Below are 13,409 nucleotides of genomic sequence, written 5' to 3'. Positions count from 1 at the left end.
AACACAAAGGCATAAAGCTAAAGGAGATGAATCGCTACAACGCGTATGTACCAAGGTAAACAATTCATCCAGCTGGCAGAAAGCGTCGACTTAGACAAGTCTACAGCCGGCAACTTTCTCGCCAAGAGCTATACTCTTATGGGTTCAGGGAAGGTGATTCGTGGGGAGAAGATAGGCGATCCCTTCAAAGAGCATTTAATGAAGAGGATCGACGTCAATGGGAGCGAGAACAGAGAGCGAGGGGAGGCGGAACAGACACGCGCTACGGCTACGCGCCTTCTTACAGTCATACGTCGGGCTATGGGAACAGCTATAACCACCCATCGCAGAGGAGCCAATCAGCCTACTATCCTGGCTACTACCCTTCCAGCTCTTCATCGGATTCGCGATATCACTCATACGATCCCGCCCTTTCGAGATCACGTTACGAGAATTACCGAAACACTCAATATCAAGGATCCAGTGCAGGCAGCCAATATGGTGGATATCGCGGTAGCACACCAGAGGAGGATTATTCGTACGCAAGGAGCTCTGGATTTGCAAGTTCGGATGGATTTTCTAACGGGCCGGATGTTGGTCGATATCGAGAGGACTGTGACGAGGATAGTGAGAGCTCTGATGAGTATCCCAGCGAGGACAGTCGCGAAGAAGAATCTGATAGCCCTCTTTCGGACAGTGGAGAAGATTCGGGTGGTGATTATGATTATGACTCTGCATAGGGTGTGCTTAGTCAGTACAACTAGCCCACAAGTCTCTTTGTCAACTCTTTGTTCATTACCACCACCGTCGACTCGCCTAACCGTCAGTCATCCCGTTCTTTCATCCATAGAGAAACATACATTCTACTCACTGGTAGGTCTCCGAGAAAATTCATACTGATAGAATGTAGAACTGCACAGCCAATTTTCCAGACCTTCGCTAAACCAAAAACTACAAGTTCAACCTCCCGCAAAAGATCCGCTACTACTCTCTTCGGCCATGGCGTACTCACAGCCCTTCCCTCTCGCTGCACCACAAGCAAAGGGCACTCAGCTGCCCTCCTATGGGCCCGATCTCGCCGTTCGACTCATCTGCCCCGAATGCAGAGACCCCAACCCGAATATCGTCGAGCAGTTTGGTAGCGGAGATCTTGTTTGCGGGAATTGCGGTTTAGTTTTGGGTGACCGTATTGTGGACACGAGGAGTGAATGGCGGGTACGTATCTCTGGCGTGTTTCTTTTGTGAGTACGTCAACCCTAAACCCACACAGACGTTCGCCAACGATGAAGGAGACGACCCTTCTCGTGTGGGCGCTGCGTCAGACCCTTTGATGGAAGGAATGGAGCAGCTTGATACTGTAATCAGCTTCCGTGACGGCGGTTCAGGCATTGCTCGAGAGCTCCAACGTGCTGCATCCCGCTCGCAGAATTCTAGATCCGAACGCAATATTATGACGGCCTTCCGGGACATAGGGAGCTGGTGCGACCAGTTCTCACTCCCGAAAACCATCAGCGACATTGCAAAGCAGCTGTACAAGCGGTCAGACGAAGAAAAATTGCTGCGTGGAAAACCATTGGAAGCTGTCATCGCAGCTTGTATATTCATTGCTTGTAGACAGGCGCACGTCCCGCGGACGTTTCGCGAAATTTGTGACCTCACCCACGTTTCTAAAAAGATTCTTGGGCAGTGTTACAAGGCACTCGAGCAGGCTTTCAATCTCACCCCAGGCGCCTCTGCCGCCCACGCTTCCAACAACCCAGCCACCGGCCCTGAGAACCTTCTCGTGCGGTACTGCAACCACCTCGATCTACCGCCTAATGTCCAGTCAATATGTTCGGATATCATTGTGGCGGCTCGGAAACATGGGATAGCTGATGGAAGGAGTCCTGTCTCTATCGCTGGTGGTGCAATATACTTTACTTGTTACCTTCTCGGTAAAAACAAGTCGCCGAGGGATATCAGCGCTGTGGCGGGGGTGAGTGAGGGTACCATCAGGCTGGTGTATCGACTGTATTATGCGGAGAAGGAGAAGTTGGTCAAGCAGGAGTGGATTGATGATGGAAGGGCTGTCCTTGATCGCCTGCCCGTCGAGTCGACGAGGTAGGAGGACTCTTGGGTATTGCGTGCTATCTTAAAGTTTGTACAATGGGTTATTGACTGGGCTTCTTTGACAGTATGCCAGTTTTCCCTGTAGTCCTTAGGTAGCTTTGGTTGGTTAATATTATTCTTTTAAAGGTCAAATGCGAAAGTATTTGAGTTTTTTGTCGAACGTTCTATAGGACGTTGAAGTGATATCCATCCAGATATGATTGTATTGGATGCAAGGAAGAAATAAAAGACGAAACTACCGACGCCCTTTTTTACCACCACCTCCGCCGCCCCGTCCTCTACTACTTCGTCCACCACCCGCAACTTCCCTCCCTAAAGCGACTCCTCCCCGGCCTTTACTAGCAAACCTCACCGCTTTGCGTACATTCAGATCCGCATCCTCCGGAAGGGGCGCTTTCCGCATCTTCTTGTTATCACTCTCCATTTTTGAGAGGAGGTCCATAGACGCTTTCATCTCGTTCGCGATGGGATTTTCTATTGGTTCAAACTGCGAACGATTTTTTAAAAAAATTGAAGTTGTTGTAGGAGAATAGGATAGCGTACCTTTCGCTTGACACCGCGTACTTTTTTCTCCCCCTCGAGTTTCTTGTCAAACTTGCCCATGCTGGCGGTACTTATCCGAGCAGCGGCCAGCGTCTTTTCGATCTCTTGCTTCTTTTCTTGACGAGGGTTGTTACCAGCCGCACGAGCGATGTTTTGCGTTTGCTGTTTCAAATTTTTCGCAATGCGCTCCTTCCTTGCGTCCCTAGCTATCTTTCGTGGATCATGATCGACGTCTGTGAAATTTGGTGATTAGACTTCCGAGCAGAACAAAGTAAAAAAAAAATGAAAACACACCAGCATTAAGCGGCACCTCTGTAATCCACGCCTGTTCCACCTCCTTGTTCTTCCCATCCCTACCCCACCTATTAACCCACTCCTGCTTCTCCTCATCCCACACCCTCTTCTCCCTGACCTTCTTCTGGATCCCCTTCGCCGCTGCAAAGCGTTCCCACTTTGTCGGTGGCTTAGGCTTCGGAAGGGGTTTCGCCCTGGGGAGTTGGTAGATCGGAGGAGGGAGTTGGGCGAGGGGCCCGTCTGGGGAGGGACGAGTGGGGAGGTTGAATAATGTTGTAAACAATGATTGGACGCCGTCTCGCGCGAGAGATTGGAGGTGCTCCTCGAGGTTTTCGCTTTGGAAAAAAATGTAAAAGGTTAATAAGGGCCCCTACAGACGCGATTCAGAGGATTCTTTCACTTGTAGGTCTCTTCGTCTATGGAATTGAGGTCTGTTACGAGAAGATAGCCTGCATCGACTTCGAGTGGTGTGTCCTTCTCGACCGTGACAGATTGACTTGTAGATTGTTAGTAGAGAATATAGCGAAGATAATTTCAACGTACAATTTCGCTGCATGGGCTGCAAGAACGTTGGAAACGTCCATGACTTGACCACAAAAAAACGTGAAGTTCAATTACTTTGATCAAAAAATTATGCTACGACCATTTGTACTTGATTGCCATCATCCTCGACTTGCAGGTATCAACGTTTTAGGCCTTGAGCTTTAAGGCTATGATTCAAAAAACAACAAGAGGTAACAAATCACGGAGACAACAAGAAGAAGAGAGTAGAAGATATCATGTACCACGGCAGCCACCTACCCAAGTCGATTCAGTGTATTTGTTAACACCCGCAGATCATCGTCTTTGGTGATCTTCAGGTCTTCACTGACCCTACCCGCAAGCAACTCCTCATTGAGCCTCCATGTAGGATAACATGCCTCTCCTTCTTTACCTCCCCAATCAAAGTCGAGCAACATTACAGATTGACCTTCGCAGGCGATGTTTGGACTCCGCAAGTCACCATGACAGAGACCCTGATCGTGAAATTTTTTCATGAGGGCCCGAAGCTGACCCTCCCAAAGCTGTCGGTGAGTTGGCAGCAGTGGGCTGTGAGTGATCGGCGTGGCAGACTTCACATATCTCATGGCTACTGCACACCACCCACCAGGAAGTCGCTCGAAAGCATAGATGGCCGGAGCATGACCTAATCTGGCGCAAAAATCGTGCAACTCGATCGAATACTTTCGAGCAAACTTGATGACGACACGTTGCTTGTCGGGACCTGGCGTCTCTGCGACATACAAAAGGCAGTTGGGTAGCCTTTCAGGAAAGAAACTTTGGATCTCAAAGCTGAAATATTGGTTAGATGGGGGGTAGCTGCGTAGTCTGGTGACCGCAGGAAAAAGACGAGCAGGAGTAGGAATTATGGCAGCCGGGTTCCTCGAAATTGTTGTGGCATCCTGGATAAGACAAGCTTGCAACACAGATGAGGCCACAAAGGCGGAATAGAGACAAGTGCGATCCCGACCATCCGAAGCTGACGCAATGCAGGAGAAAGTTGGTGTCAGGGCAATAATCCGGAAACGATGGTCAATGGCGATGATTGCATAGAACGTGATGTCACATCCTACAAAATCAGAATAAAAATGAAATGCAGAGATATCTAACTTACCAACGATTGTCAAGCCGAGGCAAGGTACCCTCCATCCTTCATAGATTTGTTGATCCATTCTTGAAACTAAACGCGCGACGTAGCCTGTAAGCTCGACTGTGGGGAGTGAATTGATTCCGGCGATCGAATTTTTGAACTCTACACCCATGGTCCCTGAGCCATGAATCGCAATATTGTGACCGTCGGATCTGATAGAACCGATGGCAGCGCTGGAAATCGCAGGAATCGGGGTGGCTCTACGAGCTGCAAAAATCTTGTTAAGGCAGTTTAGGCCTACATCCCCCCGCTCATCTTCATGGCCGAAGTATCCTGTCATTTTGGATGCAAAATCATCCACCGCATCGTGCAATTCCCGAACCTGAACATCAGCGAGCCCAGGGACATCATCATGACCGGCCATAACATTTAAAAAGTGACCAAATCCGTCATAAAGAAGTGGGATAGGTGGGATGTCAGCATCGGGGTGTGGTCGGTCATCCAGGATCTTCTCAGAGGGATCATTTTGAAGATTCAGATATAACGATGGTTCACCCGCATCTGAGGGAGTCATTGTGGCCAGTCTAGTTCGCTTCAAGCGATCGTGAACACCTTCGGCCGGTTCACCAGGCTTGCGTTTGCCTGGACCTGAAAGAGATGGAATTTGAGCAGAGGGGAAGTTAGATGTCCGAGTCGCCCGCCCGCGCAAACGCGATGGCAGAGGCACAGCACCGGAAGACCGAGAAGAGGTTACGGGTGATCGAAGAGTGGGAAGAAATCCGCCAGGATAAATGGATATGAAGTGAGGGAAGACAAATCAGCACGCTCATTCATTATCGATGTCCTAAGTACTCACCAACGAACGGAATCTGCACGACAACATGGAGGTAGCCTTGGACAGGATTAGGAAAGGCGTCCGATAATATGTCCGATTCCAGGAGAAAATCGTCTTCTACCAACTGATATTTGCTGACTTCATTTTTAAGGTTTTTGGTTACCTTGATGGAAACCTTGTACGGAGTAAGTTATTGAAATAGACGACGCTGAAAAAAATCGCTAACCTTATAGATGGTAAGTTGAACAGCGTCAAGACCAGCAAGTGCATGAGAATTCGTCTTCATAACTTCCTTTTTTAGGTCGTCCACTGTGTCGTCGTGTGCGACGTCGACAGGAAAAGAGCTTTCGCTCTTGTCGAGGATCCAGCAAAATAGCTTCATCCTCGTAGAGTCCTTCACCGTGTCAGTAGTCGAAGTCGAAGACGACGGCCCGGCGTGGGAAGCGCCGGAAGGTTTTGCTTGCCGCTTTCGAGCAAACGCTCCGACTTGAAGACCCATTAGTCCCCCGTTTCGAGGGGGTGGAAGACGATCGATGCGAAACATTGGACTTACCTGTCGCCGAGTGTCCCCCTTTCCCAAATCCAGTTCCTCGTCGTTGAATTTTTCGATCGTGCCCCCGAATTGATGTTCAGACGTGTTGCAGAGGCGTCACCGAATGTTTTGAATCCTCTGGTGGATTGTGTGAAGTTTGTCGGAAGGTCTGGAGACCCGTTATGATGCGAGTACTACCCGCACTCCGCGATTCGAGCCGTTTTCAGCTGTTGTGGCCTACGAGAAGGGTCAGGGAGGTGTCGAAGGCTTAGACAAAGGTGGAGGACTTACCTGGACTTACCTTGGTCGATACTGTTCATATTGAACGTCCTCCCGGAAATGGTTCCGTGTCCATCGAGCCTTCAACCGTCAAAATTTTCGATCTTGATGATTTCGCGCCGAAAATGTCGCACGAGGTGGATGGGTTGTTGCCGAGTGTTGGCAATCCTACCGTAACTTAGGTTGCGTGGAGTTTTTCGAGGGCGCTGAAGCCCATTACGATGGGTCCCCACATGGCCAGTGAAAAGGGACAGATTTTTCCGATATGCAGGAACTTGGTAAGCAAAGCTAAAGCGGACTCACAATAACTAGTTGAAGATCCGGGCACAGTGTAAGAAGCGCTGTGAGGTGAGGAAGGCTGAATGAGAGATCTTCGTATTATTGCAATTTTCAAAAATGATGATATGATATCGTTTCCTCGATAATGATATATGTACTTGGTACTACTCGTACAAACGCATACATATGGTTGAAATCGTCGCCCGTCGTGTTAACTTTGGTATTAGGAATGTCATAAGACTGGCACGTCGCCCACATTCACTGCATGCACAACAGCCAAAGGTACCCGAGAAGCCGCTACCACCCAAAATAAAATAAAATGAACGCGTCAACGAGGCAACAACCTCGTCAATCAATCACCGGCATAAACATCCATCGCCTAATCAAACATCAACCTTCTCGAGACGCGACTCTGTCTCCTTCTCATCGCTCGCCTCCGACTTCGCCTTCTCATCGCTCGTCTCAAGGTTAGCATTCACAATGGCAGCGGCGCGCGCCACCTTGTCTGCTTTGAGCAAGACAACCGCCGCGATAAAGGTGAAGAAGAGTGAGAACCATGGGAAGATGGCTACTAGTCTGACTGTGGGTTCGACCGTTAGTAAAAGTAAACAAGAGAAAAAGGGAGAGAAGAGACGTACTGTAGTCAATCTTGCTATACACAGGCGTACTCCCACTAGCAGCCGAAACCTTATCAACCACCTCCTTAGGCAATTCCAGCGCCCCCACGAACGCACGAACGACGGCCTCGCGCGTAGCGAAGAACAGCATGAATGGGATCATTGCTGCCAAAAGGACGAAGCAGCAAAAGAAAAGGGAGTATGCTTGGATGCGGAGGGTTTTTGTTGAGAGCACACGGAGTTTAGCGAAGAACGATGGGGAAGAAGAGGAGGAGGATGAAGAGGGAGAAGGAGAAGGAAGAAGAAGGGGAACGATGTAGTTGAATGTGAGTATCGAGATTAGTGTTGATGACGTTGTTGCTAGGACGCCTACGTCGAATATGTCTAGGGGCGGGTTAACGTCTTTGCTTGACAAGGGAGGATGAGAAGAAAAACAACGACGAACCATGTACATCAATACTAACAACCGTAGGCGCCGTAGCCAACTTTTTCAAGTGACTCTGGGACTGATTCGACTTGACGAGGGAGTTTAAGCCTACGGACGCGGCGATGACGGCGAAGCACCATGATAAAGAGAGTGCGACAAGGCGGGCATTACGCATTGGCATTGGTGTAGTGGCCATTTCTTTGCTGTCTCTAGTTCAACCAGAGGAGTATACGGATACGGGGAGAGGGAAATGGTCGAGTCGCCGGGGAGGAGAGGAGAGACGAAGGAGACGGGGGGACCACATCTCTGGCCCTGCAGCGCTTTTATGCACTCGTATGGGTATCAGCAGGAACATTTTGCTCGTCCAAGGCCGTCAATGAGAAGAGTAGTAGTCCAAGACGAGATGGGATCTTCAACTTGGTGCTCGGTCGTTTTTGGGTACCATGTGGGTCGCCTCACTCGCCTTGGTAGCCCTTGGTTTATTCCCCTTCGCTTCAGCCCTCGGAGCCCCTACTTGCCTAAGAAGAGGGGAAAAGTCGTAACAGGAAGCCTGTGATTTCTTACGACCCCATTTCATATACAAACCAGGCACCGATTCAACAATCAAGAGCGAAATATCGCACTTCAGATGGGGTGTGGCATATGCTCAGGCGACACCATTCATCACGCAGCATGCGTATGCACGGAGTGCTTCACGTGGGCTCCAAGCACTTCGCGACGTGATGGCTGCCCCATTCACGGATGTCAAAGACACCCACAAACCCAGCTAGCAAAACATCACAATTTTGGGCAGTGCTGGCATAGAATTTCCCAAGGGCATTCCACCTCACTTGGTATTGCAACCTTTGTAGAGCACGCTCAGACCCAGACAAATCTATGACATTGGCAAGACACACCCTGCTACAAACTCATCCCGACTCCACAACGGCAAATCGCTAGATTTGATTTGGGGAAGGCTTCCTTGTGTCGGATAACTTGGTGTGTTGATTGATAAACATTTCCGTGGTAGAAAAGAATCAGCCGCCAGCCATCCTGAGAGAACAAAACGACTTGTTTCCGTTGCAAAAGTAGAATGGCAATGTCTTGTCTTCAAAAAGAAGTCATCTTTCGTGGTGGCGAATGTAGGAAAGTAAAGTACGCACACGTTCCAACTCTGATAGTCTATGATAGTACTCCCAAAGAGACCGTCCAATTCCATAGCTCTTGTTCAGATGCGATCGAACATTGTAACATAGGAATCGTGCACGAGAATTGATGGAGGCCTGTATAAGGTGCAGGAAACAGAGGGTAGCAGACAGCGTGTGCTCCGTCGCTCCATACCCCTCCGCTTGAAGCGCCTGCCAACCTTTGTCGGCTACCTTCCATGGTTCATTATTCCACTCTCAATTATCGGGGTATGAAGACGGCAGTTGGGCTATGAGCAAGAGTCTGACTGCTCGCTCACTGCAGTTTTTGACGGTCAGGTCAACCATTTCCACATACTGCGCTATAATTTCGGATTTCCTGAGAGGTGGACAACTCCATGCGGAAAGAAGGGGTCAACAAATGGAGAGTGCTGTTTCGATTTAGAAGAAGAAAGGAGTCCCCCACGACGTTTATACGCCTTTATGGGTTGACGGTGCGCTGGAGGGGTGATGGTGATGGTACTATGAGACACTCAATCTGTTGCTTGTGTCACTAATTATTCCAACAGAAGCCCGTTCAATCTACAAACATACATTCAAAGGGGAGAGGATTTCGATCTTCTTGCCAGGTCTTGTATCGGTCTGAATTTTGGGACGCCGTTTGCAAAACACGGCGGTCGAGTCAAAGACAACTTCGGCCCCGTCAAATCGTCAATGTCGAACAACCACTCAAGTCGCTAGATTTGATTTTGGGAAGGCTTCCTTGTCGGATACATACTTTTCTCCCTAAGTGTTCGCCACCCACTTGAACTTGCACTCCGACGTTCTTCGTATTTTTCCAGGCACCTGAAAGGCCTATGCATGTGCTGAATGGAGAGGAGGAGGGGCTACTCATTCAACTTGAGAACACCCTACGTGCGAGATGACGTTTGAAGCATAAGCGCCAATGCCTCGTGGATGGATGATGTCGATGAAGGCGTGTTTGACAACTCTTTCTTTCAATCGTCCCTCTTGCTTATAATATTCCAACAGATTCCGGTTGGAAACAGTGATGTCCCCTTTGCCTGCCAGTCGTGACCATACGTCTAGTTCTACTCCTCTTTTAGACGGCAAAGGGGGTACACACTCAGCAGCAAAAGGAGGAAAGTCAACGAAAAGGACGGGTCCTAACTATGGTGTGCCCTATCCCGAAAGCTCGACTCCTGGCTTCAATGGCCTAATTTACTCACGCAGTATACTACCGTCTATATACCAAACTAGGCGCTTTTGAATCAAATTATCCCCTCTACTGCAACGACCGTTTCATCGGCCGCATTCCATCGAAATCTTTTGTCCCTCCTCATACCGTGGCGTCTATTAAGTGGTCCCTGTGCAAGCTTGAGGGCCTCTCGGAGCCCGACAAGGCGCTTCTCTTCACATCACTCTCAAGCCCAGCACCCAAAGAAGACTCTGCCCGTCTTTCTTTGTACGCTCCTTCTGGGCCAGGCCTGTCCGAAAAAGATTTGATCGTCTTGGTTGTTGAGTCGGAGAAGAGGACCAAGGAGGTCTCGCAGTCGGAGAAGCTGCCGGAACGCTCTGATGATACCAATATCCACTACGGCAAGTCTTGTCATCTCCTACCCAAATAGTGCACTCATCAGCTTTGCAGTATGCTATCGTGTTTACTCATCAGAAGGAGGAGATAAAAAGGCAAAGACATCCTTTGATGAAAGCGACATTTCTCTAGGACGAGTCAACACCCTCCTCGTCGCTCCCCCTCACACCGCTGGCTCTTTGAAAGCATGCATCGCAAAGGTGGAAGGCCTTGTAACGCCAGATCATGCGCTCTACAAGGACATGGAACTCTTCCAAGACATGAATAGCGACACAGCCATGATCGACACTGACGTGATATCCTTTCAAGATGACACTTATCCAGGTAGCGATGAAGGTGATCCTGTAGCCCTTGCCAATGCAACCGTCGATACAGCAGCGGACCAAAAGGCTAAATCTACCTCAGGTAAAATTCTCAGTGAATATCCACCAGGTACTGTGGCAACAAACTGTGCTCTTTTTCAGATGGACCAGATCCAAAATTCCCGAAACGCGCTCGATTAACTTTTACTTACAGTGAGTAACAGGTCCTGAGCCAATTCTCATGCTATAGTATCCCACTGCAGATTACGAAGGAGTACAACCCACCTGGCTATCAATAAACCAAGATGAGATCGTTTACACAGATGGAGTTATCGTTACCAGCCGTATTTCTTTCCTTTTCTGCTTTGCCACCCAGTTGACACTTCATCGGGACAGAGGGTTATCGAGGCTTCATGGCGATCAACTCAAAGGGTGAAAAAGGCTGTGAGTTCTCGACTTGCCTTTGGGTTACTAAGTGGTTGTTGATTTTCTTTGGCAGTCGTGTATGAGCGTGAGTGGTCTTCTCCCACTGTCGGAGTATTTGATATTCACCGTTTCCCTAGAATATATTGCTGTTGATTGATTGGTGAACATCGAAGACTGTATGCTTTCGGAATGGGATATGTCAGGACTTAGGCTCAGAGGGGATCGGGATGCCAGTACCGTATACCTGTTAGTATGTAACACAAGAAATGAGGATCTGATTGTGAAAAACGAACACGCACTTGTAAGTGTAACTGCCGACTGTTGAGGCTTTCAAAAGCTCAGTGCTACTCAGAGATTCATATGAATCAGTACATACCGGGGTCTATTCCGAGACCTACTTCCACTTAAACTAGTACTCCCGACTATGCTCCTCAAACAACTCACAAACCTTACCAGGGCGCCACCAGAATTGAAGTATCCATTTATACTTCCACGATCCGGAACCTCTTGAAATCGCACTCCGACGTGCGTAATGGATCCAGTGAGTAGAAGTAGAGAGCTGGAGAGGCCTGCTGTCTACAGAGTTGCGTAGTCTGGTGGAGATACGAAATCCTAACCCGTTGCTTGAGTCACTAATCATTTGAATAGAAGCCTATGCAACGTACAAACATACATCCAATGGGTATATAATTACAATACATTGAACCTCAGGCCTCAGGCCTCATTCCTAAGCAATCAAATATCATATGAACCCGACGTTATTTCTTAGCAGCCTTACGCTGCTTCGCAGTCGTCCGCTTTAGTGCGTGAGCTGAAGTCCCGTCCTCACTGTCCGTCGCAGGCGCCGACACAGGTCCCGACTCCTTCTCAACCGATTGTTTCTCCTGAGCCTGAGACCTCTTCTGTGCCTCAATAGCCTGAGCAGTTTGCTTTCCTGGCTTATGCATCAGATTGATCAAGATAGATCCAACCGTGCCCGAGAGGAGGAGGAGGATCCAGCGCGGGACGACTACCGTCCAGTTGTAGATCTTCGTAAGCACTGTCGCGAAGTGATCCATGAGCCACTCACTATGAGGTATAAGCAGGTGCGAGAAAAGATAAAAACATTGGCTGCTTACCGCTCGCCTCCTGGACCCCAGATTGAGTTCCATGGGGCGGTTGCTGTCCACCCTTCTTGTGCGAGAAATTCGCGAAGGGAGTCGGACCGAAGCCTCAAGTGCTGTGGTCGGTAGAAACGCAAAGTTTGGCCTCTGTCCTTTAATATGACGAGGTATGGTGCCCTGTAAGAGAATGTAAGAACTGTGGACGTCGGCAGGTGAAAGCCCCGTACTGCCAGACGTTCCACTTGGTGGTGATATGAGTAACGTTGAGATAGTCTATGCGACCCCATCGAACGTTTGGTAAGTCTTCCGCAACCTGCGTCTCGTTGTACGCGTTGTCGAAGACTTCATCAAGAAATTTGGAGACGCCTTCTTGTTTTGAAGAGGTGGAAGAGCTGATATCTGACAATCAGAACGCAGCGCGTAACCTGATTTTTTTTTTTACATACATGACGATCATCCAGACCCTATCTTTTTCTTCTTGTTCCGTGAGTTGCTCATTTACAATGATATCCTTGTAATTGTGATCCGTGATGAGGGGTATACGTTCGTCCCACAACTTGTTTGTAAATGCAAGTTGGATTTTTTCGGTGATGTTGATACCAAACTTGGAGAACACGGCCACAGCAGGATCGGAAGTGAGAAGCCTGTTGATATCGAATAGCTGCGACAAGCGCAAAGGCTTGGATTGTTTGGGTTGTGTTTCCACTACAGGTTTGGGGGTATATGTAGGGTCGGCCGAGGCAGCATCGGTGATGGTGTGGACTTTTTGACCCGGTTTCCAACCCTCTGAAATATACTGTGCGTTGACGAACAACGCGCAGGCTAGAAGGCCAAGAGTTGCGAGCTTCATAGTACTTAGGGATGAGGCTAGAAGCGAGCACGTGCACGTGAGGATCACATCGCTGGCAGCGCAAAGTTATTGGCTCAAGTGCAAGTCAAGTCTTGGCCTTATGCTTCGTTCGTGTTGGCGTAGACCATTGCTTGCCTTGTGGCTCTTTCTTTCTCTCTCCCATGTTCTAGCAGCCCCAACTGATAGTGAGTCGCCAGGTCTGCCATCATCTCACCTACTCATACGCTTTTCCCAGTACCATCTGCCGCGTCCTTTTACGTCCCTTCCATACCTGGCGTCGAACAGGACCCAAATCACCCATTGAGGATCTACGCGGGCCACCTCTCAGCCGACCCTAATATCTCTCGCGTCCAAAGCAATGAAGTGACTGCGCACATTTACTTTCTCTTGGTCAAAAACAGACGCATCGCCGACAAGGAGCGTATTATATTTTGGTTCAACGTGAGCAAAGGTTTCGCGTCTTCCTGGTTTACGTGTTGAACTTCG

At 49.0% G+C, this 13,409-nt stretch overlaps 7 protein-coding genes across 7 annotated transcripts; 3 read left to right on the top strand and 4 right to left on the bottom strand.

The window, feature by feature from the left end:
* Nucleotides 1-26: 26 nt before the first annotated feature.
* Nucleotides 27-773, top strand: LACBIDRAFT_292768 (uncharacterized protein; the record flags this gene model as incomplete). Its single annotated transcript, XM_001876976.1, has 2 exons — nucleotides 27-55; nucleotides 107-773. Coding segments are annotated over exons 1-2 (675 nt in total), but the record flags the coding sequence as incomplete, so codon positions are not given.
* LACBIDRAFT_188636 (uncharacterized protein) lies at nucleotides 766-2,083 on the top strand (the record flags this gene model as incomplete). The annotated part of the gene is made up of 4 exons (XM_001876975.1): nucleotides 766-801; nucleotides 827-852; nucleotides 912-1,194; nucleotides 1,250-2,083. Exons 3-4 carry the CDS (start codon nucleotides 979-981, stop codon nucleotides 2,081-2,083), a joined length of 1,050 nt encoding a protein of 349 aa, XP_001877010.1. The 5' UTR covers nucleotides 766-801; nucleotides 827-852; nucleotides 912-978.
* A 240-nt stretch (nucleotides 2,084-2,323) lies between these two features.
* LACBIDRAFT_323440 (uncharacterized protein) lies at nucleotides 2,324-3,509 on the bottom strand (the record flags this gene model as incomplete). Its single annotated transcript, XM_001876518.1, has 5 exons — nucleotides 2,324-2,575; nucleotides 2,632-2,864; nucleotides 2,926-3,260; nucleotides 3,326-3,421; nucleotides 3,469-3,509. The coding sequence occupies 5 exons, from the start codon at nucleotides 3,507-3,509 to the stop codon at nucleotides 2,324-2,326; spliced, it is 957 nt and encodes a 318-aa protein (XP_001876553.1).
* Nucleotides 3,510-3,667: 158 nt separating this feature from the next.
* LACBIDRAFT_323439 (uncharacterized protein) lies at nucleotides 3,668-7,664 on the bottom strand (the record flags this gene model as incomplete). The annotated part of the gene is made up of 11 exons (XM_001876517.1): nucleotides 3,668-3,722; nucleotides 3,754-4,534; nucleotides 4,580-5,203; nucleotides 5,412-5,565; nucleotides 5,617-5,938; nucleotides 6,224-6,234; nucleotides 6,422-6,489; nucleotides 6,639-6,720; nucleotides 6,876-7,060; nucleotides 7,119-7,481; nucleotides 7,562-7,664. 11 exons carry the CDS (start codon nucleotides 7,662-7,664, stop codon nucleotides 3,668-3,670), a joined length of 2,748 nt encoding a protein of 915 aa, XP_001876552.1.
* A 2,035-nt stretch (nucleotides 7,665-9,699) lies between these two features.
* On the top strand, nucleotides 9,700-11,378 carry LACBIDRAFT_323438 (uncharacterized protein; the record flags this gene model as incomplete). The annotated part of the gene is made up of 8 exons (XM_001876974.1): nucleotides 9,700-9,823; nucleotides 9,909-10,256; nucleotides 10,297-10,647; nucleotides 10,707-10,757; nucleotides 10,941-10,988; nucleotides 11,044-11,055; nucleotides 11,144-11,271; nucleotides 11,313-11,378. The coding sequence occupies 8 exons, from the start codon at nucleotides 9,700-9,702 to the stop codon at nucleotides 11,376-11,378; spliced, it is 1,128 nt and encodes a 375-aa protein (XP_001877009.1).
* A 1-nt stretch (nucleotide 11,379) lies between these two features.
* LACBIDRAFT_311532 (uncharacterized protein) lies at nucleotides 11,380-11,610 on the bottom strand (the record flags this gene model as incomplete). The annotated part of the gene is made up of 1 exon (XM_001876516.1): nucleotides 11,380-11,610. The coding sequence occupies one exon, from the start codon at nucleotides 11,608-11,610 to the stop codon at nucleotides 11,380-11,382; it is 231 nt and encodes a 76-aa protein (XP_001876551.1).
* Nucleotides 11,611-11,677: 67 nt separating this feature from the next.
* On the bottom strand, nucleotides 11,678-12,923 carry LACBIDRAFT_292766 (uncharacterized protein; the record flags this gene model as incomplete). The annotated part of the gene is made up of 5 exons (XM_001876515.1): nucleotides 11,678-11,697; nucleotides 11,749-12,038; nucleotides 12,089-12,250; nucleotides 12,301-12,465; nucleotides 12,520-12,923. 5 exons carry the CDS (start codon nucleotides 12,921-12,923, stop codon nucleotides 11,678-11,680), a joined length of 1,041 nt encoding a protein of 346 aa, XP_001876550.1.
* Between the last annotated feature and the right edge of the window lie 486 nt (nucleotides 12,924-13,409).

The sequence above is a fragment of the Laccaria bicolor genome, genomic scaffold (assembly GCF_000143565.1).
Source record: "Laccaria bicolor S238N-H82 LACBIscaffold_4 genomic scaffold, whole genome shotgun sequence".
Taxonomy (NCBI): Eukaryota; Fungi; Basidiomycota; class Agaricomycetes; order Agaricales; family Hydnangiaceae; genus Laccaria; species Laccaria bicolor.
Note: the sequence above shows the minus strand (reverse complement) of the source record. Positions and strands in the feature narration are given on the sequence as shown.